The 27,700-nt window shown below is 37.2% G+C and overlaps 1 protein-coding gene across 1 annotated transcript in view; it reads right to left on the bottom strand.

Moving 5' to 3' along the window:
* The window catches only part of SMCHD1 (structural maintenance of chromosomes flexible hinge domain containing 1), a 78,839-nt gene extending 53,817 nt beyond the window's left edge, over positions 1 to 25,022 (bottom strand). Inside the window, exons 1-17 of the mRNA XM_026841440.1 lie at positions 24,804 to 25,022; positions 23,230 to 23,305; positions 22,919 to 23,080; positions 13,816 to 13,898; positions 13,584 to 13,714; positions 11,767 to 11,881; positions 11,513 to 11,632; positions 8,461 to 8,627; positions 6,182 to 6,275; positions 5,706 to 5,918; positions 4,730 to 4,848; positions 4,444 to 4,627; positions 3,766 to 3,963; positions 3,520 to 3,633; positions 2,963 to 3,069; positions 2,610 to 2,692; positions 2,352 to 2,465 (exon numbers count right to left, since the gene is read on the bottom strand). Coding sequence (XP_026697241.1) covers positions 2,352 to 2,465; positions 2,610 to 2,692; positions 2,963 to 3,069; positions 3,520 to 3,633; positions 3,766 to 3,963; positions 4,444 to 4,627; positions 4,730 to 4,848; positions 5,706 to 5,918; positions 6,182 to 6,275; positions 8,461 to 8,627; positions 11,513 to 11,632; positions 11,767 to 11,881; positions 13,584 to 13,714; positions 13,816 to 13,898; positions 22,919 to 23,080; positions 23,230 to 23,305; positions 24,804 to 25,022 — 2,299 coding nt within the window. The remainder of the gene's footprint in view (positions 1 to 2,351; positions 2,466 to 2,609; positions 2,693 to 2,962; positions 3,070 to 3,519; positions 3,634 to 3,765; positions 3,964 to 4,443; positions 4,628 to 4,729; positions 4,849 to 5,705; positions 5,919 to 6,181; positions 6,276 to 8,460; positions 8,628 to 11,512; positions 11,633 to 11,766; positions 11,882 to 13,583; positions 13,715 to 13,815; positions 13,899 to 22,918; positions 23,081 to 23,229; positions 23,306 to 24,803) is intronic.
* Positions 25,023 to 27,700: the final 2,678 nt, after the last annotated feature.

Raw genomic sequence — 27,700 nt, forward strand, 5'->3', positions numbered from 1 at the left:
AAAGAGACAGGCCTATGACCATAACGGATGAGTCATCCCTCCTTGTCCTTATCTTGATTCCTGAGCCTTTGCTTTACTTTCCCTTCTCAGTGCTGTGGGGGAAGGGAGGAGCGAGAGGCTGCATGGTCCTCAGTTGTCCTCTGAGATCAAACCATGACACATCCAAATAAGCAAAACCAGAGAAAAACAACTTCACAGCCCTGTTTTCCTGGCAGTCCATGCTTCCCTTTGGCAGACACTTTCCATAGGCAGCCTCTTTGTCTTGATCCTACTCTTTCATTTCGTAGCCCCTTTATCTTCCTGCTCCACCTAGACCCTTCAGCATTCTCTTTCTCTCATCTCTAACCCATAACTCCCACCTTGTTTTTTGGCCAAACCTTACAAGCACCCAGATAAAAATTTTCACATATCCCAGCTGTCTTGCTAGCCTCATTTCCCTTGTCCAAACATTGAACAAGGTGCTTCTGCCACAGTCCAGACAAGAAGTTTCTCACAGTCTAGTTCTGCTATTCCACCCTTTGCTCTGGGAGCTCCTTTTATCCCACTGCATCCCTCTACTTTCTCATTCTCTCAACCCTAAATCAAACCCTAATCTTGAATCGAACCTTTTATATGGCTCCCCAGTAACAGATCAGATAAAGTTTCTCACAGCTCAAGTCTTTTGGCAGCATGCAGTAAATTTTGACAGATATTCTCAAATGAGAAGAGAAACTTACTGTACATTGTAAGGTGTTTGCTGTATGCAGGTGTAACCACTTTAGTACAACTGAAAGCTTTATAAGAAAGACATGGGGTTTGAGTTTGACAGGTATGCTGTGCCCAAACTGTCACTTACAGGACTTAACTCATTGTTCTGGTGAAGAACAGGATTACACTAGTGATTTATAAATTGACTAGAAACAAAAGTTAAGACAGGAAGCAGTAAAAAGTTGTAAGTACAAGTTTCCACCAATGAATCAAAGGGGTCAGGAGACACAAAAGGTCTCAAGATAAACTTTTCAGTGATTGGAGGCAAAGAGTAAACTTAGTTTTATTTCTGCTAGCAACGACACTGACAAAACACCACGCCTCCTTCAAGTTTATACATCCTAAAGTCATGATGGTCTACTTTAGTTAAGGTTGCAAAACACTGATTTATTTCCCAGGCTGTTGGCAAACACAATCTGATAATTTGTATTATGTGAACACTTTTTTTCAATTCCAACCTTTATGTCCCAGCACACTACCTTGGACAATGGTTATGCACAGCAGACAGTCCCCATACAAGTGCCATTAAAATACCACGTGTAGTCTTATGACACACGTACTAAACTGAAGCTAAGTTACTTTCATCTGGTTTCCTTTGACATATATCATTACAGCAACCTCAGTGCTTCAAAAGGTATTTTTACAATTCTTATCAGATAGAAGAATTGGATTTTCCTATTGTATATCCCATATGCCTATAGGTTACTGCTATTGTTTATGGAGCACCTGCCCTGTGAGGACAGGCTGAGAGAGTTGGGGTAGTTCAGCCTGGAGAAGAGAAGGCTCTGGGGAGACCTTATTGCAGCCTTCCAGTACCTAAAGGGGGCTACAGGAAAGATGGGGAGGGACTCTTTATCAGGGAGTGTAGTGATAGGATGAGGGATAATGGTTTTAAACTGAGAGTAGATTTAGATTAGATATAAGGCAGAAATTCTTTCCTGTGAGGGTGGTGAGGCACTGGAACAGGCTGCCCAGAGAAGCTGTGGCTGCCCCCTCCCTGGCAGTGTTCAAGGCCAGGTTGGACGGGGCTTTGAGCAGCCTGGTCTGGTGGAAGGTGTCCCTGCCCATGGCAGGGGGCTGGAACTAGATGATCTTTAAGGTCCCTTCCAACCCAAACTATTCTGTGATTCTATGAGTATCAAGTGAAGCACCCATAAAATGGAAACCACAAAATAGTAACTCACAAGAAACTTTGTATTTTAAAATGCTAAAGTGACTTTATGTTAGATACTAAACAAGTCTGGTCACTACTTTTATGCAGCTCACATGAATTGCTACGTTAACTACAGGAGCATTAGCTTTTTTAACCATGTTCTTATATATATTAAGTAGACGGCCTGGAACCGATAGGTCCTTCTTACATGTGACAGAAGATGTAATCATAATATAGTATTAAGACATTAAACATTTGGCATTGAAGCAATTGTCATTTCATGAAATATGGCTTTGAAGTACTACATACTCTGATGGGATATTATCCTTAAAATAAAAATCTATATCCATCCATCAAATTCTAATGTGTATTATGTGTATATACACAAAGAAATATCCATTACGCATTTTTAAAATAATAAAGATTTCTTTAAATATACTGAAATACTTACAATGTAAAATAACCTTGAGTTCAACAAGAAGTTTCTTTGAACCTCCGTGACTTGTACCTGGAAGTTTTTGCATTGCTTCTCCTTTTTTATTCAAAATTTCTATTCTTAATGCTCCTGTATTTAAAAAAAAAAAAAAAAGTACTTTTAAAATATGCTGTGTATTATATATGATTGAAGAGATTTTTTTTAAACAAAAGTGTATAACCTAATTTTAAATTTATATTTTACTTTTTAGTATTTGGAAGAAAAAAAATATACCTATTGGTGTACCAGCAAATCTTGTATCATTTGGTAATAACTCATCTCCTTCAGGCCATGTTACCGATAATTTGTCAGGAAGTCTAGTGAAAACAAAAGAATTAACAGGTTTTTGTGAGTTAAAAATCAGGGTGACTTCTCTTTAGTAGAATATACACAAATCTATTTTTTCTGGAACACCCTCCCCCCCCCCGTGAACTATTTCTTCTAGGTTTAGAGTTCTAGGTTTTTTGGTGCTATGGAAACAGCTGACTGCTTTCCCATTTGGGAATAAAACTTTTTTTTATTCCTGAAGAAATGTTAGAACTGTTATTAGGAACTTCACAAGTAAATAATTAGAATTTAGAGCTTACCTTGCCATTTCATCTTCTATGTATTTTTTAATAGCTTTGTCAGACACTGTTCTGTCAAGTTTTGAGATTGGAACAGTTTTTGTTTCAGCATACAATGCCTGAGGTTCCTGAAAATAATTGAATACAGTTGCAGTTACAAAGAGCCAGATTACAGTACGTCAGAGAAGTACCCCTCTACCAAGAAAACAGACAAGTAGACATAAACATAATGCAATATGTGAACAAATACTACCCAGTGACTCCACAGGACATTGTTCTAAAATTTGTTGAAACCACAAGGGTTAAGAATGGATGCACAACATACTATCGATACCAACTGTGATACTCTAGTTCACATGCAAATTTAAATAAATCATAAAATTGTTAATAATTTAATATAGTTACATTAATATTAATGTAACTAAGCAGTCTGATTATTTCTACATTGCTGAATCTCAAAAAAACCCCCATAATTTTCAACAGTTATTTAAAAGTTGTTTAAACACGTCTGGCCCAGGATTATGTTTAAGATTCCACAGGCATACTAGGTGTGTGAATCCTTTTTATATTTGTCATACCAAAGCAATTTGAACTTCTCCTCCTGTGGCAAATATATCTCCATCATGGTCTCCATACAAAAAAAATTTCTCAATACTTCCATAGAATATTGGAAGAGTCTTAACAGTTTTCACCTGTAAAGAGAAGAGACAATTAGCATCAATACATTCCTTCTGCATCAAATATACAGTATTTGCCTTTTACAGGGTTCAAGTCCTCTATTACAAAATAAACAAAATGCCAACATCAGTGAGCAACTAACTTACAAGCTGTCCAGTTCTGTATGTCTTCCCATCCCACTCTATTGCAGCATACATTGTCCAAGGGCTCTGCATTCTTTTGGATGGTAAATCAGTACGTGTAGTTACTCCTTTAAAAACTGTGAATTTTATCTGTTTGTCATATTTTTCATGACAGTCTTTGAGCCACAAAGCAAATTCTCTGTCAATTTTCATTCGCTGCTCCTATGAAGAGATTACAAGAGAAATAGGTATTAACATATTACAAAAAACTTAAATCTTCAAAAATATAAACAATTATAGGAGAACAGTGATATTGTACTAAAAAAAAAAATTTATTCAGCTTAGAAACACCACAAAATTCTAGGAAAGCTATACTTCAAGCCAGAGAAAGTGTTTCTCTCAGCACTCACATTCCTCTATAAGGAGGGTCTTTCCACAAAAACTGTCATATAAAACTAGATAAAGTTACTGTTTAGGAAAATAGAAGGAAAAAGACTAAATCTTTTTTTTCAGATTTAAAGTCAGCTTTACTACTCACTAAAACTGTGTTTGCTATGAAGTCCTGCAAAAGTGCCCAAGGTAAAAGTTCTTCAGAAACTAAGCAATATTCAGTGACATGAAGAAACAATCAGTAACAGTTTCTGTATCATATATGCATTAAACTTTGCCAAGAAGAAATACTTAACAAAATAAAATGATCACCTGTCCATTGAAGATTCTCGTGAACAGAGTATTCTTATCTTTTAGCTTCAGCTCCAGATCCATGAAGGTGAGTTTGTTTGTGCTGACCTGGAACTTATCATTGGTAAATAATGCACCAGAAATTCTGTTGTAGCATTCAATAGGTGCTAATCCTCTCTTCTTTGGAGGAGCACACCAGTCGAAACTTAAAACAAAAGGAAAAAGACATTAAATCTCTTCTTTATAGAGGGACATTTACCTTACAGAAACAGCCTGGTTTACACTGTAGAAACAGATTACCACTTACTCTTCCACAGTTGTGTACGGTATTAATCTTCCATTCCAAAAGCATTCAAAAATAGGCCTTTTTCCCCTGGCACCCTTTTCTACTATAAAGCAGTCGTCGTCATCATCATCATCGTTAAAAAAAAAAAAAAAAAAAAAGACAGTCTCCATGAACAAGTTTCTTTAAAAAAAAAATATAGTATCAAAAAACAGTGCAGTCTAAATTAAGGACTATCTATACTTATCAAGTTAAGCACGGTAGCAGTACATATGATATCAAGCTAGGTACACACAATATTAGGATTTTTTTCTGTTTAAGAAATATCAAGCAGAAGAACTAAGGAAAGCTAAGGAAATATTTTAAACAGGGATTGTATAACATTACCAAGACTACCAAATTTTTTAATTTCGAATTTGAATAAATATTACTTTTCCCCCTAGTTACAACTGATGTTCTTCTAAGATCATAAAATCTTGTCACATATAAGCTCAAGACTTGTTTTGTAAAAAAATTAAAAAAAAAAAAAATAAATCACCAACACAAACTATTTTAAAACCTTAGCATCTCAGAACTCATCAAGACTGGAGAAAACAAATTTTAAATTAACACTTAAGACTACATGCTGTCCTCTGTGGTATTCCGAAGTTAGCATTTCTTGAATCAAATTACTGGTGTTTCTCATTACTTTCTCAGAGCAAAGATCTAACAGGAAAGTGGAAATGTTTCAATCAGACTGCATTCCCTAAGAGTTTATAGTTTGAAATCAGAAGGCATTATGTCAAAAGGTTCAGGTTTACATGAATGAGTTACCACAACAGTCAATTTTTTCACAGGATTTGTTCATCCAAAAGAATATGAACTTTTCTGTTCTGCCACAGTGCAAATTAGAGAACAATTTACTCTTCAATTTCAATTGTTCTAGATTCTAGATCATTAAAACATTTAGAGTGGTAGGATTGTCTATAACAGGACTGACAACCAGCAAAACATTTCACTCACTTGATGGAAAACATGGATCATCAGGATATGTTTCTCTGTCATACAGGAAGGGATGATATCGGATGATGCCTTCCACTATACCTTCTCCTTCAACATGTGCCTTAAACTCAAAACTATCTGCTGCAGTATTTATATACAATGTCTGCATGTCATCTTTGATCTCCCTAAGACTGACAATCTTTGGTACTTTTCCTTTTTCGAACATTGAAATCTGGAAAAAAAAACCCAACAAAACACCAAGTTGATTCTCCTCAGACCAACAAACCTACAGTAATTAGTATTTGTTACATTTATCTTAACTGTTAGCAAAATTAATTAGCTCCTATGCTGCAACGATAAACAGTTTTAAAATTAAATTACATGCGTATCTTAAAATGCTGCTGTAGTTCAAAATGCATGATTAAAGAGAAACAGGCACAATATGAAATAAGTTGTCATCAAAGAACTCTGACTAGTAAGCATAAAACCTCTTACCTGAATGTCAATGTTGTTGAAAGGGCTTATATCTTTTGTTACAGCATTAGCTTCATTTCCTTTTGGTCCATGGACATAATAGTGATAGATATGTCTGAAATACATTTTAAATGAAAAATAAATCTCAGAAAGTTCTATTTTAAAATTGCACATTATAATTTTCAAAAACCTAAATAAACTAATATTTTGATTAAAATATAACTGGTTCATTGCATTTTTATAAATCAATTCCATGACAACATGCATATGTGGTACAGAAGATTTAGTAAACGGGGTGACTCTTTTTCACTCCTTTCGACTCATCTCCTTCATGTGCGGTTATATTAGGATGAATTTTTTGATAAAACATTAAGAAACCTTACAAATGGGAAAATAATACATAAGTAAAAACAATTATGATAGTTACATGGCTATAGATCCTTTACATCAAAGTGCAAACTAATAAAACTACTATAATTTGTTCTGCACTCTGAGTAAACGAGTAAAAAAGCTTCACACCTATTGTTTCTATCAACTTTGTACTGATGATCTAATAGTAAAAGAAGCATTTAACAATCATTATTCTTAAGTTATTTACAAAAGAGTAAATATATCCTATTTGAATATAGGCAGCAGTCATGGATATGATCTGCATATAAGAAATGTTTCTTTATTTGTAAACATTATTTTCTAACAGTACTTGTGCACATTTAAGAAACTCCCTAAAACCCCACACCATCAGATAGATTATTTTCATAGAGATATGAAGTTTAAGAAAACTGAGGAACTAAACCCCACTGACTTCAACTTTTCAGCAAGCTAGCTAATTCTTCCAACTTCAAAGATTAAGTCCTTAAACCTCAGGGTGGTGATTTGCAGAAAAATGAGATTATACAAGTCAATGGGACTGAATGTATGAAGTTAAATGCACCTGCAGGTGTTTATAATCGCTTTGCTTCTGACATTCACTGCACTAAATGGACCCCATGGAGAAATTCTAGTTCCAAGACAAAAGCTCCTTGTGGTCTCATTGCTCAGGACTTTAGAGTAGACTGGTATTAACAAACTGCTTAGCACTTTGTCTGCATCTTCTCCAGACCTCAAAAGGTGCTCTCATGGCCTTAATACGTAATTATTTTTTGGGTTCATCTCTCCTCCCTCCACTTCAAAGCATCTGAAACAGTATGAGGGCTGTGCTGTAGCCCATTAGAGCAGAATGAAACTGGCATCATGCATGTGTGGCAAAAGGCATGACAGGAGGGTATGTGGGGATGTTTGAGGGGAAAAAGGCCACTACAGCTGAAATAGTATTGCAGGATTGCTTAGCGCTGGGAAGCTAAATCTGATTGGCTTCACTGTAATAGCTACAGGGCATATACTTGAATAACTGCACCTGGGTTTCATCTCAAATGGAGGCAGTTCTTTCACTTCAAGAGATTGCTGGAATGAACTAACACACACCTAAGTGTGGGTGTTCACCAGAAAAGCACCTAGAAGCTAATGAGGGACCTAAGTTACTTGTCAAAGTAGACGTACCCCAACATTTTCATAATGTTAAAAAGGGTTTCAGCCACAAGTTCTTACATGCAAGAGCGAATGATGTTTCATATAATATCTAATTCTTATCTATTATTATTAGATTATAGGTAACACAAAAATAAAATTATAGCTTGAAAACCAAATTCCATGGTTTGCTAGATTTCAAAATTGGGCCATGGCTTCATAGTTCAGTTTATATTCACAAACAGATCCATCATCTTAACAGATAAATGCACACAATTCACAGGTATCACAGACTGCTAGATCTCCAAGCTCTGCGGGACTACTGAGGACACTACTATAGTAATTAGTGGACAGCATCATATATCAGTCTCCCTCTTAAACTGGGATGAAGCAGCATTTAAAAAACAAAACAAAACAAAACCAACAAAACAGAAAACTAAACACAAAGGTAGATATCAAGGTTAGGAGCACAGCTGTGAGAACAGTAACTTATCACGTTAATAATGAGATATGTAAAAATTAAATTAATAACTATTTAATAGGTTATTAATAATTTGATTGGATAATTATATATCAATTTATCAAGTCACAATGAAACTTATGTTTGTTAACATCTTTGTTTAGATAGGTGCCCTATTCAGTTGTGCTAGTTTCTGTAAAATCACTTAGCTAAATAAACATGTATCAACAGCCTTAACAGAAATAAAGCCACTAAGTACAAAAATGAAGTAATTAATAATTATCTGACTTTGTTAGTAGTCCACCTTTAAATCAAATCTTTTAAATCACAAACTTACGCCAGCTGCCTTGTCCAAAGATGAAAGTAATTTTTCAAGTATTGCATATGATCTGGTTGTACACCTGTAATGACAACTGCTGTAAAACTCTCTTTATCCCTTTCTTCTAATATTAGATTATGAAGAAATCTTTCATCATCACTTGCGATGTGAGTAGAGTCAGATGGCTACAAAGAGAGTAAAATAATAACAGCAGGAATGTAAACAGTTTCTGAACTTGCATCAGCTTCAAAAAGGATTAAAAAACAGAACAGGAAAAGAATATAGAACACATGATGCTAAGCATCACAAAGGATTAATGCTTAAAATAAAAGCTTCCAAATTAAAGTCAGCAAACTGAGAATCTGACATACTTGATCTGGTTGATTTTTAACTCACTTTCATCACTGCATTTGAAGTGTTCAATCTAGAAATGCATCTAATCATGTTTAATGTGGCACTGTGTGACATCCATCCATCAAATGGAACTGGGTACAAGGTCTAAGTCTTTTTAGGAAAACCAAGCCAGAAAAAAAAAATTTGCTTTTAAATGGGTAGACTGCTTTCTATAACAGAAAATGAAGTGGAAGAAAGATGATTGTGTTGTGAAAGAGGAAAGGTGAATCCTCAGTTCCAGCTGAAATATGCAGTAGTCTCACAGAAAACAGAAGTTCCTGCTTCCAGTAAGATCTGATTGACTTTTCCTGGATGGATGCACTCTACTCTTATAGGTGGTTTCTAACGTGCATAGAAACACAGTGGTTGATGTTATGTTTCATGTTGGACCAGTGTATAATCCTTTACATTTGGTTCATCCAGAAAATAAGCTATTTTCAATACAAAGACTGAGATCTTTATAGCAATTGCAAACAACTGGTACAACTGAGGTGGTGTGCTTTTTCGTGCTGTAGTAAGTAGAGCTTCATACCTTGTTTTGCAGGAAAGTAGGCAAAAAGGAAACACACCACTAAGTCATTAAAGGATACATCCTACCTAACTGTAGGTGGTGAAATATGTTAGTCAAGGGTCTTCTATTGAGACTTTCCCCAGGGAATCAAACAGCTCTCCTTAACCAACAGAATAATTTAATCAGTTGTGGGAACTTTCATCAAATAAGACTGTAATTCTTCAAATGCTGTCTTCTGCTCAAAGCACAGCCTCTTTTAAACCTAACAGTCTTATCACTGCATCCAAGCAAGGGGTTGTTTCTAAGCTAGTAATGAGATCACAGATAATAAAGAAAAGACGGAGTTGCTTGGTCCTCACTTCTGTACGATTTTACCAATGACCTAGAAGCTGTACACTGATGTTGAACAAGTGCTATCCTGTGCAATTAACAGAGGGAAAGTGCCTTCAAAAATGCTTCTCAAATTTTTTGCTGCCTTCCGACCACATATGACAAACTACCATGGCACTTTCCCCTACGTTCCCAACATCCATCTCAACTAGAAAAGCAGTATTTACTTGTTGGCAATATTAAATGGTCCAGGGAAGCGAGTGCAGGTGCTTATTATCCATCAACAGAAGATGATTGACTGGGGGTGCCATCAGCGTTCTGGCCCTGTTCTAGAATGCCTTAGGTTTGATAGTATATCTTGATTTCCTTGCAAAAGTAACTTCCTTTACAAACTCATGCTTCAAAGGCTCAATTATTCTTCTAACAGTGCAGTAACCCATTACAACTTCTATTTCTGTCATAGTATTCTCTTGATCACCTGTGTGCACTGCAGACCATTTTTCAAGACATTAGAGAGACAAATTCACACATTTAATTTCACATCAATATAATGAACTGGCCTGGATATTTCAATGATTTGTAAGAATTTCTGAGACCTGAGTTGTCTATTCATTATCTACACACTTCACTTCTATTACTTGAATGCTTCACATCATCTCTTCCCTCTTGGATATTTAAAAGTTATTTTTTACCTCTAATAGAATTCTATTTGAAAATTACTTTTTCTACCTGTATCAGCTTAATGTTCATTTTATATTATCATCACAACTTTTCAAACAGCTGATTGCACCATCTTCTTTAATTCTTTAATAGTATCTATGCATCTCATTCAGCTAGCTTCCTCCAACTAATATATGTTATTCTCTACTTTTCTGTCCCCCGCACTCCCTTTTTAATATCAAATGAAGATGGAAAGCATTTGTGCCTTATACAAAAACCAGATTTTTTTCTGCTTTTATTTTCAGTTTCTATTTCTGTGACTACCTTCTCATCTCTATTGCACAGAGATTAAAAATAAAACTTATACATTTCTGACAATTCTTTGTCACAAGTCACTGACCCAACACTGGCATGATAAAAATGTTATTTATTCCGTGTTCCTTTCTGACCCATACAAAAGACCAAGAACACTTATATAACTCAGAAGATACGGACTATTATCAAGGTCTGATTACCTTGTTATACACAGCACCCACTTAAGCTCCCATGCGCACCCTTAGCTGTATCTTTATCTCCTTGCTCAAAAATGTCCAAAGAACAGTTCTTTTTGGTCTTCCTCCTTACCTTACAACTTTTTGCTTAAGATTTTCTTCATGAAAATCATCAGGACTGTTCCTTTCAGTTTTCAACTAAATAGTTCATTTCTTTTACAAAATTAGTGAAGATTTGTGAAACCACTGAGTTTTGTTGATCTGGCTGAACTTTTCTCCCACGTGCAGGTTAGTTATTCTACGTAAGCACAGTTGGTTTCCCTAATTTATTCCTTACTACTTTATAGAAGGGGCATTTTTTTTCTTTAGGTTTCCTATGTAACAAAGCAATTTGTTCTTAAAAAAGGTATTTAAAAATATTTTTCCTAACTTAGCCTATCAAACTGTATGGCATTTCTGTTCTTTAAGCCAAACAACAAAAAGAATCACATACAAATAAAGCCTTATGATATAGTGTCTTCAAGGTTCCCATTACTTTCTTTTACACTCCAGGATGCCAATGATCCAATAAGATAACGATATCCCCAGAGAAGTATTACAAGAATATTATATAGTGAAATCCTGTTAACCCAGGAAAGTCTTTCAATTAAAAAAGGGAAAAAAAAAAAGTATTAAGGCTATTTACCTTTCTGTTTCGAATGTATCCGCTATATATTGCTTCTTTGTTTTTCTCCTTCTTTTCAAAATCTTCTTTAGAAAGGACAAGTTCATGAACATCCTGAGAATCTGCAGGTTTGCTTATCATCTAATATTATTAAAGAAACAGTATTTAAAAATCAAAATAATATTTAACATAAAAAAATAATGCTGTGATTGAAAGCCAAGATAATAACAATCTAATATAAAAATGTTTTAAAATAAAGATTGATATTTACTTACTCTGGCAGACTGTCCAACGAAGAACACTGCTTGCTTGCCTCCAACTCCAAAATACGAGATATCACTATTTAAACTACGAGGCACTGGCAAAGGGCGTACATATCCTGAATGATCACTGAGAGTAAAAGTGCCTTTAATAAATTTTCTCAGGACAAAAGTAATTTCAAAAAAGAAAGTTCTGGTCTAAACAGCTTGTAATATTAAATTCTTTCCTGCAGTCACTTTGTTCAAAAATCCTTCACTTTAGACCTACTATAATTGCAACATTAAAAGGTACGTGCCTAAAATTCTAGATGAAGTTCAGATGAAAGAGAGGAAAATATTTGGCAGTAAGAATCTGATAGAAACTATTACTCTGAAAACTTTTCTGCATTGTTAACTGTGCAATACGACATGGTTGACAGGTCTGTGTGACAGGTACTGTGGCAACAGCAATTATACAGTTTTAATGGTAGAAAGTAAAAGGCAAATCCCCCAATGCTCTCCCTTTGACCATGACAACACACTAACAGAAGCTGCTGCAAATGAAAATGGCTTACAAACCAAGTCTGATCTTCCTAACATCATCCTTTCACACTTTCACTTTTGAGTCAAAATGGGAAATAATGCCAACCAACTATTAAATGCAGTCTTGGAGAGACTACACATACCATCATCTTTCATGTCTAAGTCAGCTTAGATTGATGAACAGTCTTACCTAGTTTAAGCAAATCGTAGGACAAACGTCTGTTTTTAAGTCATAGCATTCCCAAATGGAAACAAGATGTAGATGGTATCCTGGTATAATTTACAGCTATGCTCCCACTGAATGACATCAACCCACAGTTTAAACCTTTAGCTTAAAAATACTATACATTTCTACTGTTACTAAATTCACCTACCGCAATTTCAAAAAGTAGTGAATTTCTTTACAAATGACTAGATGACCCAGCAGACCTTTTTATGCACTTATCTACAGTTGGTTGATAGATACCAGTCATTCTATTTGGAGATGCTTCCAATGAAAAAAAAAAACCCTCTTTAGCTATATTATCACTTTTCACTGCCCCATTTTACGCTAGTTTCTCCTATGACAAATTAGTTATGATTGAGGCTGCGATCCTCATCTTCACATTTACTGTCCTAGACTTAAGGTATTTAAAGTGACGAAAGCTCAAGTACTGGAATTTTCTACACTAGGGTTAAGTCTGTCTGTGCAGCTGGAAGATCTCTTGAGAACAGATTCAAAACTGAAAAATGAATTTATATACATAGCAAAACCCACCATAAACTTCTACTTTATTTTTAAAATATAAAGCATTTATTTTTCCTAGCCACCTTCAGGAATAATTTTGCATTACATTGTACATCATTAAGATATTAAAAAAAACCCCCAAACAACACAAAACAAAAACCCCAAAAACGAAACACCAAAAAACCCACATTAAACCTAAACTCTGTATCCGTTATTCCAGTAACATAATAGACAATGAATGCATTGCTTGACGCACTACTGAAAGGCTTTCAGGTAACAGATGAACAACGCACTATTGAAAAAAATCAACCTTCTGCAGAACACAGAATGCCCCTAACTGTATATAAGCAAGTCACAGACAGATTAGAAAAGGCCACAAGAATAAAAAAAGTGTCCTCACAGTATCATAATATTAGACATGTGTTATGAAGCTTCTCTATTTCCTACCTGCAGAAAGTATGTGTCTATATGTAACCATAGAATTACAGGTTTTAGCTAGGTGTTGGTATAGAGATATGTCTTAAAATGATGTGTGTGAACTTTCACAGTCTGCTAATTGTAAAAATTATGAAAACTTTCTAACCTCTCAAAGTCACCTTGCCTTGTAAACTTTGACAATCTATATACAGCCCAGTTGTTAAGTTGTTTAGAAGTCATTCCTCTTCCATTATCAATCACAGCAACAGCTGGTTTTCCATGGGAGTCATCAAATAACTGTTTGGAGGAAAAAAAAACAACAAAAAAAAGGAGCACCAGAAAAAAAAAAAAAAAGGACAATTCAAACTACACCTGAAAAAAGAATATTTCTATCTTACCAATTTTATCTGTATGCTCCGAATACCAGTATTTCGTGACGTAGCTGACAGAGAATTGTCAATCAACTCAGCAAGGGCAAACGCTAAATAAATTGCAGAAAAATAACCCTATTAAAATCTTGTTCTCAGAAAACAGACATACACACATTAGCTTCTTCTGAGCAATTAGGATACAGCCTAAACATAGACAAGAGCTAAGCACTATCAGAACCATCAAAATTATATAACATCTTGGTTAAAAATGAAAAAGTCATTTGTACATACACTTTATTATTTGTTTCATCACTGAATCTCTTATAACTCTGTTGATGGCAAGAACACAATTACTGGAAGTACCTAGGAACACTGATGAACTAACAGGCTTCTTATCACAAAACAAACTTGTCCTTTACCATGATTAGGAATGAATTTGTGTGAATCATATGAAAGTCCAAAGTACTTAAAAAACTGACTTTGACTTGTTAAAATATTGAGGGAACAATAAACTCATTGAAAAAACCTGAATGGAAATGTTGCACAAACTACGAACTAGAAAATTATTTGCTTATTAAAAAAAACACCAAGGAAATCGCAAAAATGGTTGAAGAATTTAATGATTGGTAAATACAACCAAAGTAATGTCAGACATACGGTAATACACAGCAGAAATAATCAGCTATACTACTTGCAGAAGTTTGTTGTTTCTAAACATTAACACTTGGAACCCTTACGCAATTAAAGTTAGGACTACAAGAGGCTATCACTAGAGTTATGTACTGGGAAATTATCATAACGTGAGACAAGAGAAGTGGAAAATGTCCTTTATGAAGAAAAGAAGGGAAAAGAAAAATAAATCATGTGTGTGACAAACTAAAGGAAAACTGAACATACGTATGCATTATGCATATGCAACATATGCATTTTTTTCATCTCATATTATTGTTCTGAAGCCTGTTGAGAAAAGGAAAAAGAGGTCTTCCTACAAAGGGAATGCTCAGCATTTCATGGAAGATGACTGGTAGCTACAAATTACATGAACACTTTTAAGTGCAGTATTGAATGGCCTCATATTCATAAATATCTTATGAGAAGGAACAGTTTTTTCTGACAAACTGATAGCAGTGATGTTTATTACCATGAAAACAGTGTGAGAGTTGGACTGTTATACACATACGGAGGTATTTCTCCAATGTAGAAGAATTACAGTCCTCAGTGTATATTATTTCTTGATTTAAAATTTTAATTTTGGTTTAAAAAACCCCACCACAACTCTTCAAAAGTATCTCTTTCTAAACTGAAAACTTTAAACACTTGCTTTCTTGACATAAGAAACCATAAAAACAGAAGGGACTTCAAGTTCTATTGCAGAATTTGATGACCATGCACCATGTTGCTCTTAATGCACAAACCTGTTTATTTAAATGGTACCTGAGGTAAAGCTAAAGAGATGATACTTGACTCTCACTCTAAAAAATACTATTTTTCTTCTCAGGATGATTTTTTTTTTTTCTTCAGTACAGGAATAGGGTTTGGGAGTTCTAATAAACAGTTATAGGAAATTGAATACAAGAAACCACAGACTATGTATATATCTTCAAAGCTTAACAGTTCTAAAACACAGTGGTTATAGTAACTATATGTCAGAAAACTAGATTTCTCCATTTTTCTACCCTTCATCTCTCCATTCTTGCTCCCAATGCCCAGCTCTCATCTTCTTCTTGTCCCACAAGTATTATTGTGCTACTATTAGCGAAACAGTATTAACTCATTGTCTAGCAATGTTATATGTATTTAAAAGGGAAACATGAATGGATAGTAGCAAAATTCCTTGGTTTTGCAGCTGAACATCAAATAACAGAAGGTTCTGCATCCACACCAATGCACTCAACGCCTCACATCACCTTGACATGACACATAATTAACAGTTATTTTTTGTTTGTTATTATTCTGTCCCAGTGGATGGGCTGCATATTGTTTCCTACTTAAACCCTCATGTTCAGGTACTTATTTTTTTTAAATTAAAAAAAAAAAAACAAACCAAAAATATTCATCCAATGTGGTTGCTAAAGGTGCATTCCTTCAAATCAAGGGTGAAGTGCTCTTTAGTTTCAGGAATATGCTATGGTTTGACTGTCAAAAATTCTCGTTTGAATCTCTGTTACTGAAAGAATGGAAATGCTTCCAGTTAACATGAATCTAGCAGTGTTAACAGTATCTCTACCTGCAACTTTTGAAATACACAAATTTACCCAAAAATACTACTGTCACACTTTTCCCCCCTATGAATCTGCATTAATGTCTGTAAACTAAAATTAAGTTATAGAATCATAGAACAATTTAGGTTGGAAGGGACCTTGAAAGGTCATCTAGTCCAACCTTTCATGGGAAAGGGAGCCTAGGTATGTATGAGATTATCTAGCAACCTGACCAACTGCATCTTTAAAAATCTCCAGCAGTGGGGACTCTAGCACATCCCTGGTGAGACTGTTCTAATTAATTGTTCTCACTGTAAAAAATTTCTTCCTTTCATCAGTATGAAGCCTCTCCCAGTGCAACTTCTACCCATTGCCCCTGGTCTTCTCCATATGGTTCCTTGTGAAGGGGGAGTTTCCATTCCCTTAGTGGCTGCCCTTTTAAGTATTGGAATACTGTGATGAGGTCCTCCCAAGCCTTCTCTTTACCCAGAAAAGAGCCAACTCCTTCAGTCTTTCCTCACATAGCAGGTTCTCCAGCCCTTGGATCATCTTTGTGGTTCTCCTTTAGGCTCTTCTCCAGTCTGTCAATGTCATTTTTAAACTGTGGGAACCAGAACTGGACACAGCACTCCAGGCATGGCCTGACCAGTGCTAAGTGGGATGATCACAACTCTATCTCTGCCAGTAACACCCCTGCAGATGCAGCCCAAAATCTAATTTGCCTCTGTTGCTGTGGCAGGGCACTGCTGATTCGTGTTCAGCTTGCTGTCCACCAGGACCCCCAGGTCCCTTTCAATAAGGCTCCTCCCCAGACACACAGATCTGTTCCTGTACTGGGCTCTTTGGTTATGTCATCCTAGGTACAAGACTTTGCACTTGTCTTTGTTAAACTTCATACAGTTCTTGCTTGCCCACTCTTCCAGCCTGTCCAGGTCTCTTTAAGATGGCTCTCCTTTCTCATGTGTCTACCTCACCATCTAGTTTAGCATCATCAGCAACACTGATAAAAATCACAACAGAGAAGTATCTCAATTCTACTACTTTTGTTCTTATTTCTCTTGTAGTCTCCATCATATATGGAAAAACACAGCTTTTAACAACAAATAACTTCTGAGTCCCTTGAACCCAAGATGAGAGTGGAAGAAGAAACAATACAAAACATTTGCCAATTAAAAAAAAAAATATCCAACAGGTAAAATTAGCAGAAGAGTCAAGCATCTAGAGATCAGAGTAGCTTAAGATAAAATGCCAACCAACTCCCCAGCATGGCTTCAGTATCTGTAACATGTACCTCCCACTGATCCACAGTGCATTTCACCGAAACATTACACAGGACCAAGGGGTATGATTTTACAGTGTTTCATTATCAGCAGAAAGAACTACTACTGTTCAGTATAAGAATCTATCACCATGACACAAATACAATGAGGTATGATACCTGCCAGTTTCATACAGTTATATTCTCGAAGATGACAACTCTCTGCTATGAAACCAACAATCTTACTGTAATGAAGAGCAGAGAGAAGAAAAAAGCTCAACATATCAAGAACAGAAAAATGTAGGTTTGACACACACAACCTACCCTGATCCAGCCACCAATCCTTATTCATCTGTACCTTTGCAGCTTTCTCTCTTCTACTTTACATCCCTTTGGTACCCTTAGTGAGAGTTTTTAATAGTTGTCCTGTGGATGGCTCACAACAGCTGGTTGATCTCCAGGGACCTCCTCCTCAAGAATGAGTAGTTCATGCTACTGTGGAGGAACTCAAGTGTGGAAGAAAGCCAGAACTGATGAATAAGACTCCTGAGCAAGTTCAAATGCCTGAAGCTGAAGAGGGGACGGGCTACCTGAGAGCAATACAGAGACACTGACAAAGTGTCAAACTTTGTCACAAAGTGACACTTTGACACAAAGTGTCGAGTGGAGTGATTCTTCCTCCCTATCCAGTCCTTGTGAGACTGCATACTGAGTACCGTGTCCAGCTTTAGGCTTCTCTGGAAAAGACACTGAAATACTGAAGTGAGCCCAGAAGTCCTCCAGATAATCAGAGGGCTTGAGCACCAGACAGACAAGGAGAAGCTGGTGAGGAAACTAGGATTGTTCATACTTAAGAAAGGAAGGCTAAGGGAGACCGTATCGCTGTCTTATTGCTAGGAGGGTACAGAGAGATGAAGCCAGACTCTTCTCAGAGGTGTACAGTGATGGAACAGGAAGTAACAGACAGAAGTTAGAACATGAGAAATTCATTAGATAAATATGTATTTCTTCTGTAACTGAATATTGGAACAGGCTGCTGAAACAGGTTGTGGAATTTCTACTCTTTGGAGATACTCAAAACTCAACCAGACTTGTCCAACCACCTGACCTAAATGACTTTGTTTTTGAGCAGGGGTTAGATGACATGACCTCCAGAGATCTCTTCTGACCTAAATTATTCTAGGATGCCATATAATAGTTCCACGTGTCCCAAGATCACCCAACATTTCCCTGAAAAGTCTGTGGATGGCTACTGCAGGTAATGATGACCATACATAGGCCTTCATTTTCAATGATATCAGGTTCCACCATTAATTCAGTGTCACAAGGGAATGAAATATTAAGTATCCTTCCTTTACACGTCTTGAGCTAAGCTAGAAAGGAAGATGCATCAATTTCAATTTAAGAAACTATGCACAGACAAGGAATGCTTAGGTTAGTTTGCACTACTGTACCTCAGTTTTATTCATTTTATTCAAAAAGTAAAAACAATAGCCTTAATTAAGCAGAACAGAATGTACATGCCTGGAAAAAATGAACTCCAAAGATCTATGACTGCCACAGAAAATGTAAAGAAGAGATAATAGAATCCTGAAATGTTTACATCAGAAGGGACCTACAATGATGATGTAGTACCAACCCTGCTGCCACAGGCATCTTCAACTACTACTTAAAGCCCTGTCCAACCTGGCCTTGAACACTTCCAGGGAGGGGGCATCCATAACTTCTCTGGGCACCCTGTTCCAGTTCTCACCACCCTCACAGTAAAGAGCTCCTTCATTATGTCCAATCTAAATCTTCCCTCTTTCAGTTTAAAACCATTAACCCATGTCTTGTTACTACAGGCCCTGGTAAAAAGTCTCTCTCCATCTTTATAAGCCCCTTTTTAAATGCTGCAGTCACCTCCCTGGACCCTTGCCTTCTCCAGGCTGAACAACCCCACCTCTCTCAGCCTTTCTTCATATGATAGGTGTGCCATCCCTCTGATCACTTTTTGTGGCCCTCCTCTGGACTTGCTCTAATAGGTCAATGTCTATCTTGTGCTGGAGCCCCAGAGTCACACACAGTACTCCAGGTGGGGTCTCACAAGAGCAGTAGAGTAGGAGAATCACCTCCTTTGACCTGTTGGCCACATCTTATGCTGCTCAGGATATGATTGGGTTTCTGGGCTGCAGGTGCACACTGCCAGCTCATGTCCAATTTTTGATTGACCAGTACCCCAAAGTCTTTCGCTGCAGGGTTGCTCTCAATCCATTCAGTCCACAGTTAGTATTGACACTGGGGATTGTTCTAACCCAGGTGCGTGATCTTGGCCTTGTTGAACTTCATGAGGATCACACAGACCCTCTTCTCAATACTGTGAAGGTCCCTTTGGATAGCATCCCCTCCCTAAAGTGTGTATCAACTGCACTACTCAGCTTGGTGCATCTGCACACTTGCTGAGGGTGCATTCAATCCCACTATGTCAGATATTGAATGGTACCAGTCCCAATACAAGTGCCTGAGGGACACCACTTGTTACTGATGTCCATTTGGACATTGAGCCATTGACTGTAAGTCTTTGGAGGCAGTCATCCAGCCAATTTCTCACCCATTGAACAGTTCACCCATCAAACCCATCTCTCTCCAATTTAGCTACTAGGATGTTGTACAAGACTGTATCAAAGGCCTTAAAGAAGTCAAGATAGATGACATCAGTTGCTCTTCCCTTATCCACCAACACAGTCACTCCAACATAGAAGGCCACTGGATTAGTCAGGCATGATTTGCCCTTGGTGAAGCTATGTTAGCTGTTTCCAATGACCTCCCTGTCATCCATATGCTTTGACACGGCTTCCAGGAAGATCTGTTGCATGACCTTACTGGGCACTGAGGTGAGGCTGAGTGGTTCAGAGTTCCCAGAGACCTCCTTTTTAAAAATGTACGTATAGTTTCCCTTCTTCCAGCTACTGGAGACTGTCTGAATGCCACGACTTTTCAAATACAACAGAGTGCAGCTTAGTGGCTACATCTGCCAGTTCTCTCTAGACCCTGGGATACATCTCATCAGCTCCCATGGACTTGTACATTCAGGTTCCTCAGATGGTCTTGAACCTGATCCTCTCCTACAATGAGTGGGTTTTCATTCCCCCAGTCTCTGACTTTAGATTCAGGGACTCAACAGATGTGGGAAGAATTACCAGTGAAAACTGAGGAAAAAAAACCCACCCTGTTTAGAACTTCAGTCTTCTCCATGTCAGCTGTCATCCCCCCAGCCCCTTCATTTATTGGGGGTGCTGGTGGTGCACAATTTCTTGTCTTTGTTTTCGAAAGTACCCATAGAAACCATTATTATTATTATTCACATCCCTTGCAAAATTTAGTTACAGTTGTGCCTTAGTTTTCCTGACCCCACCCTTACATCCCCAGACATTATCCCTTTATTATTCCCAGGATGTGTTCCCCTTCTTCCACTGCCCATGCATTTCCCTCATGCTTTAGTTTGACCAGGAGGTCCTTACTCAGTCATGCTAGTCTTCCTTCTTCCTTGACTGATTTCTTGCATGTGGGAATCAACAGTTCTTGTGCTTTAAGAAAAAAAGTCTTTAAATAGTCACCATCTGTCTTCTGCTCCTTTACCCCCAAGGGCTGTTTCCCAGGGTGTCTCATCCACCACTTCCTTAAACAACTGAAAGTTCACTTTCCTAAGGTTTAGAGTTCTGACCTCACTTGTCACCTAGCCTATATCCCTCGAGATCATGAATTCACTACAGCCCAGGCTACTACCAATATTGACCTTTACAGTAAGTTCCTCTGTATTGGTGAGCAACAGGTCCATTAATGCATCTCCTCAGGTTAGATTTTCTATCACCTTGATTAGGAAGTTATTGTCAAGAGTCTTCTAGGCTGCTTGCAGCTTGCTGTGCCACTTTTCCAGTGAATGTCAGAGTGACTGAAGTCCCCTAACATGATCAGGGCTTGCAAGTGTAATGCCTTCTGTAGTTGAAGTAAGAGTGCTTCATTGACATCCTCCCCTTGATCAGGTAGCCTGTAGTAAACATGAACCACGAGGTTTCCTTTGTTGGCTTGGTCTTCAGTTTTCACTGATAAGCTCTCAACTTGTACACTGCTGTTTTTCAAAGACAGCTCTGTACAGTCAATCCTTTTTTTAATGTAAAGCGTAACCCCCCCATCTTTCCTTTCTTGCCTGTCCCTCCTGATCAGTTTATAGCCATTGACTGCAGTGTCCCAATCATATGAGTCATCCCACCAAGTTTCAGCGACAGTAATCAGATCGTAGCTTTCCAGCTGTACAGTGGCTTCCAGCTCCTCCTCTTTGTTACCCATGCTGCATGCACTGGTATAGAGACATTTTAGTCGGACTGCTGACTGTCTCACCTTTTTGGTGGTGCCCCAACCCCCAAGTTTGTTAGTTTAAAGCGTGACTCAGTAAGTCAGTCAATCTGGCAGCAATGTTTTATAGTATCTCCCAGCATACAAATTAGGATCACCAGGCAAAGAAACTGGTAATGCGTTTGACATACACAAAAAGATATGACACTTCACAGGCAATTAAGCTGGGGGCTCAATATCACAAAATATTGTGAATGCTAAAGATGTTATGTGGTTCAGAAAGTAACTGGACAACTTAATGGAAAAGAACAGTCCACAGACATGGATTCCAAACTCCCCAAATCACTACTGCTGCAGCTCTACATTGCCTTTCTGTTCTTCTAGTATTTCCAAGGTATCTAATGCACTGGCTGCTGGCAGGAACAAAGGACAGATCTAGACAGAATGTGTGGTCTAATACAGCAATTCCTGTGCATAAAGATACACATATCACTGACCAAACTATTAGTGCACTTTAAGCACAGCTCCCTCAAAACTGAACCAAAACAGTATCTTCAGCAGGGTGGGGAAATCAATGAAGTGGAGAAAGAGGGAGGGCAAAAGGAGACTGGTACTTAGAACACAGTTCCTATTTACAGACATAGCTGAGACTGTTTTGAAACAGAAATTGCCGTGGGAATGGTATAATGCTTGAGTCTTGATGTTTGCATTTTTTTCAGTACAATTTTAAGTCAGCTGAACAGGCCAAGACGTACATACTTAAAAAGTAACCACAGCCACAGAGAGAATTTTCAGAGAAGCCATAAACAGAAATTAATTTTTTAAATAAAACAATACAAAATGCTGATTACATATTTAATATACCAGTTAGATAAAAACTAAAGCAGCATCTTTTTAAAGAAATACTTGCTCTTGGTGGTAAGTTAAGCCTTGTAGAATGACAAATCAGAGAGCAGACAAAATTCTATGGTACCTCATAGAAAAACTGTTCATCAAATTCAAACATAAAGTCTATTGTGAGTACAGGAGACGAAAGCATGATAACACAAGTACTGACCTGTCTGGGTGACATCCACAAGATTATTATCAAGACTAAAATAATTTTACTTCTAAAATACTTTAAGATGTATTTAATGAGGTGTCTATGTAAATCTGGATTATTACACAGCCATTTTGAGAAATTTTTAAAAGAAAAATTTGTGTAAAGAACATACTTAATTTTTCTTTTACAGTTAAGACTTTATTTTTTTACCAGATGTAACTAAAATTTGATGTGGCTATGAGCAATTTATATTCATATAAACATAATTCACACAAGATTATTTTGACAAGTACTTACGCAAAGGATTTTGGCCTTCGCTGGCATAGTATTCATACATGCCACTTTTGACAAGCGTGTCATAGTGGGGCAGGAAGTCAATTCGCTCCTTGGTTGCTGAAAGCAGCGTCTGATCAACTGACTGTAGCAGATACAAAGTAACTCCATCCTGAACAAGTTCTCCTGTAGTGAACATGAAATATAAAGTATATTGAAAAAAATGTGTACTTCCAGTTAATTACTGCACATCATAAAGTGTAACAATCATCATGCGGTCTTTACAATCAATACAAAAAATAACTGTATTTATTTTTGTCATCTAAGCTACTTACTGAAGTTGTCTTCTGTAATTTCCTTCCTGTTTGTTGTGGTGATAACAAAGTTTTCATCAGTAGCTATGCCAAATGCCTAGAAAAAATTGGAGGTTATTTATTTATTATAGCGAAGTACTCCATAAAGTAAATACATTTTCTAAAAATATCGTTCTATATACTTTGCCACAAACTACTGAGAAGTGACCAAATATTATATTTTCCCCATATTAATTCGTAACACAGTTTAATTCCAGAACTTAACTTCATTTGCTTTCTCAACTTAGCCAAAACTATCTGTACTAGAGTAATTTTCTTTTTCTCCTGCTTAAATTATGTTCTAGTGAGCAACAGGAATTTTAAGAAGGAGGATCTGTCTTATGGGTATACCTTCAGGGCTGAGGAATGAGACTGAACAGTTCTATTTCAGACTGCACAACTACAACAGCAATAGTCATGATCTAGAGGGTGTACCTTACTTAATTACACTCTTTTGAGACATTAAACCAAACAAATATTTCTTAACATAGGATATATATTAAAGTCTTTGTTCTTCAATTATATCATACACTTAAAGCCCAATGAAAATTTCTTTTATAAAATTTACCATTAAAACATTGAAGTATATTCTTCTGAACCTAAGCAATCTTTGTTGCTTTGCTGCCTCCAACTTTTGAATACGTTTCTGTAGCTTTGGATGCTTTCTACATACATTTATATGCCTCTACATCTCCCCTCATTTTCACACCTTGATGTCTTTCTCAAAATAGTAAACTAAATATTTGTATTTTCTTTTGCCTTTACAGGTGTCTCAAACTCAAGTAAAAGTCAACTCTGGTTTTGTTTAACTATCAACCCCTTCAGTCCTGCAGCCATGACTCTTGACAGGTACTTTCTGCACTTTTAGCCAGATTCTTCCCTGAAGTTCCTGCATTCCCTGTAGTAGCTTTCCTTCATTATTTCCCATACATCTTTCTTCCCATCTCTAGTACTCAAGAGCCACAAAAATACTTTTAAAACACTGCTTAAGGTTTCATTAGAAGTCTGCTTTCCATCCTTCAGTTATCTTCTCTCTAGTTATGGTGGTTAAAGTATGTTAAAGATACAGTTAGTATCCATCGGCAAAATTGTCAAAATTTCTCATAGCAAGCACTTGCTGCAAGTGAAACAAACGAAAATGACATGAAGAGATTAATGTTCAGATTTAAGAGCCTGGAGAAATTATTAGTTTTTAGCTGTTATACATTCAGACCACTTCAATTTAATTTCTCACTTTACACAAATTTCCACACAGCAAACCTGTGCAAGAAAAAATATAGAATTGTTCCAAGCAAGGAAAATAAGCAATAAAAAAAAATACAGATACTATAAAACTAATATCCTACTTTTCCATTTGAGTTTAATGGTTAATACAGAATAACTGAAATGGAGAGTTTTACATTTGAAAGCACAGATAAGCATCTTTTCCCTCCAAGTATAATTATAGCTTCCCTGTTTTTTTTACCTTCCAAAAGCTCTTCTACTCTCAAAACCTTAAGAAGAGTGCAGTATTTACTTGAAGGCATCAAGAAGTTAAGATAATGCAGTGCACGCACAAGACAGCTGCCTGCTAACTGAGCAGGGGCAGCCTCCTCCTTGTCCTCTCCCCCATTCCATGAGTGAGCCTCAGCTAAGCTGACTGCAACAGCCTCTAAGGCAGAGCTACACCCGAGTTTCCTGGGTAAGCCCAGCACTACTGCATCTACTGGCAGCAGGTCCCTTCTGCTTCCCTCCAAATGGCCGTCATTTTGAGATAAGCTACTGGGCAGATTCATGGACCAAGTCTGGCAGTCCTACCTGCAGACAACCTGTTTTTCTTGTCCATGCCAGAATTTAAGAGGTCACATTTTTGTAAAGTTTGGCCAACTTAGAAAGTTTCTCAGTTTCGAACTGGATATAATTATAAGACCTACTTGGTTTACTTCTTCCTTCCCTCTGTCCTACACTCTTGGTTATCCCAGTCCCTGTCTCTTCCTCCTAATGCCAGGTAGCAGTGAGGTGGCTGCACAGTCGTCCCATTATGTGGATGTGGTTTCCAGGAAGATGAGCCAGCCATCCCTGAATAAAAATGAACCTACTAGGTAATTTACTTGAACAGTTGATGATGTTTCATTTGATTCTGATAAACAATGTTTGGTCAAATGTTTAATTTCTCACTAAGATTCTCGCATGTAAGAGACACCATGGCATTTTTTGTTGACTTGATACAAAGTTCAGGTTTCACGCCTGAGCCCCTTCAGTCTAGCATTGTGCCATTTTTCAAAGATGCACTGAAGATGCACTCGATTCTTGTCTTCAGAAGATTCACATGACAACCTAGTAGTATGTTCAGATTATAGATTTGTTGGTTATTCTTTTGAAAATGGTCCAAATGCACAATCATGACATAGCTTTTGACGTCATCAAAATCTTGGTAAGTACAATAGAATCACTACACTCAGAAATGCCTCTGCACATTCACAATGAAAGCATGTTTGGTGGTTATTTTGTTAAAACAGCTAAGCAGAAAGCTTTTATGTTTTCTGATACAAAAAAAGAGACTTTTGTGAAAAAAATAGAAATTCCAAATTAAGCTACAATCTAGGTCAAAAAAAAAGTAGTAACTGTATGTTCTCTAAAAAGAGAGGTAGATATGTGAAGAGACAAGGATTCCTACACTATTGGTTACATAGGATTGCTACACGCAAATGCAAAAGTCAAAATGTTATAAACAGTTAAATGCACACAAAAGAGAAAAAAAGCCACCTAGAACTTAATAGAAGATTATAACAACAAACCAGATTTTGAATATTCTGGGAAAACAACTGTAGCTGTTCGCTAAGAGCCATTTAAATTGTCTGCTAAGCCACACTTGGAGGTGGTACCTCAGGATTTTGGTGCCAGAGAGATACAGGGGTGACCAGTGCAGGAAGAGGCTATGAATTGCCCTGAGCCAGTCACAGCCAGTGCCAGATAGCTCTCAAACTGAGGGAAACCACCCACTATGCGCCAAAATTTCAACCAGAAGAGCACACGGTGCTTCTGTTCAAACATACTGTTGAAGAAATAGAGGAGACAAACAAGAGGCAACAGAGAAGATGCATCAGAGGAGACACTGCTAGAGACAGCACTGGAGACACATTGAAACGAGGTACACTAAGCCAGAGCAGGGATGGCTCCAAAGGTGCTGGGGCCCATGGTGGATCCATGTCAGGGCAGGAAGTTTCCCCTCTCTGTTCTACTCCCACAGGTCTGTGGCCTGTAGATAACCCACCAGAGCAGAGAAAACCAGTGAAGAGCATGGAGGAGGAGCAGCAACAGAAGGAAACCCTGAACATGGCCCTAACCTCTCGCACTGCTTGTTGCCTCAAAAAAGAATTTGGATTGACTGAGTGTTGTGCATGGGGAAAACAAGGGGCAATTAGACTAGGAATGGAGGAAGAGAGGTGTATGACAGAAGATGAGCTTGGGGGAAAAAGAAGGAAAGGCATTTCCTTAAGTGTTTGTTTAATTGACTCCCCAATCAATGATCAAACGTTTGTGTTAATTGGCAACAAGTTAAATTAAGAAAAATTCCCTGAGACAAGCCTGTTTTGCCTGCAGCAGAATGCCAGTCATTATACCTATGAAATGATAAGCGAGCCAAAAAGCTGTCTTTGTTCAAACAGAAGAAATGCATTCTTTATAAACTGGAGGCTCAGTCTGGAGCACTGCCTATGTTTCATGATAAATAAATAAAGCTAATAGTTCTCTAATTTGTTGGGGGATGTTTATGACGCAAGATTAACATAATGCTAAAACGTAAAAGTTTTAAATAGCCAAATGAATGCCAAATGCCCAAGGAACTTTCAACAGAGCAATTTACAGGTATGATATATTAAAAGTGTGAATGAATTGTGATCTCTCTAATCCTTAACTCTGAATCAGAGAGGCAAAGTTCAATTTATAAACTTGCTTTAGTCACAGGTTTTCTTTATAAACAACAAAAAAAATTTGAAACACAAGCCCACAAATCACAGACAACTCGGCAGCTAAGACTCCTTTAAACAGGCCTCAAGTTTGGGTGTTTTTTTTTGTTTTTTTTTTTTCCCTCTTTCACATATTAACACATAAACCCCAAAGCAAATTTTGGTGCTGCTGTTTGATCTGAACATGCACTGTGAGGTTTACCTGGCTTCTGGACCAACTAGAACACTTAACATGAAGTCAACATAGATTTTGCCTCTAGATTTACCATCTGCCTTGGAAAAGATGTTCAACAACCAAAGGTTCAACTTTGTGTTTATACCATCACAGCATGCAATAACATGGATAGGCCTGAAGTAGTAAGTGAAGGAGAAATAACACACTGTAACCACAGAATCATTGGTCTGCTTCCAGTGGTCCTCCAGTCTATTACCATAAAACAATCATCTCTGGTGCCCACTTTTCAAACCAAAAGGAATGGAACAGTCTCACACATGACAGACATAAA

Source organism: Athene cunicularia, assembly GCF_003259725.1.
Source record: "Athene cunicularia isolate RWA chromosome 2 unlocalized genomic scaffold, athCun1 chr2_part1, whole genome shotgun sequence".
Lineage (NCBI taxonomy): Eukaryota > Metazoa > Chordata > Aves > Strigiformes > Strigidae > Athene > Athene cunicularia.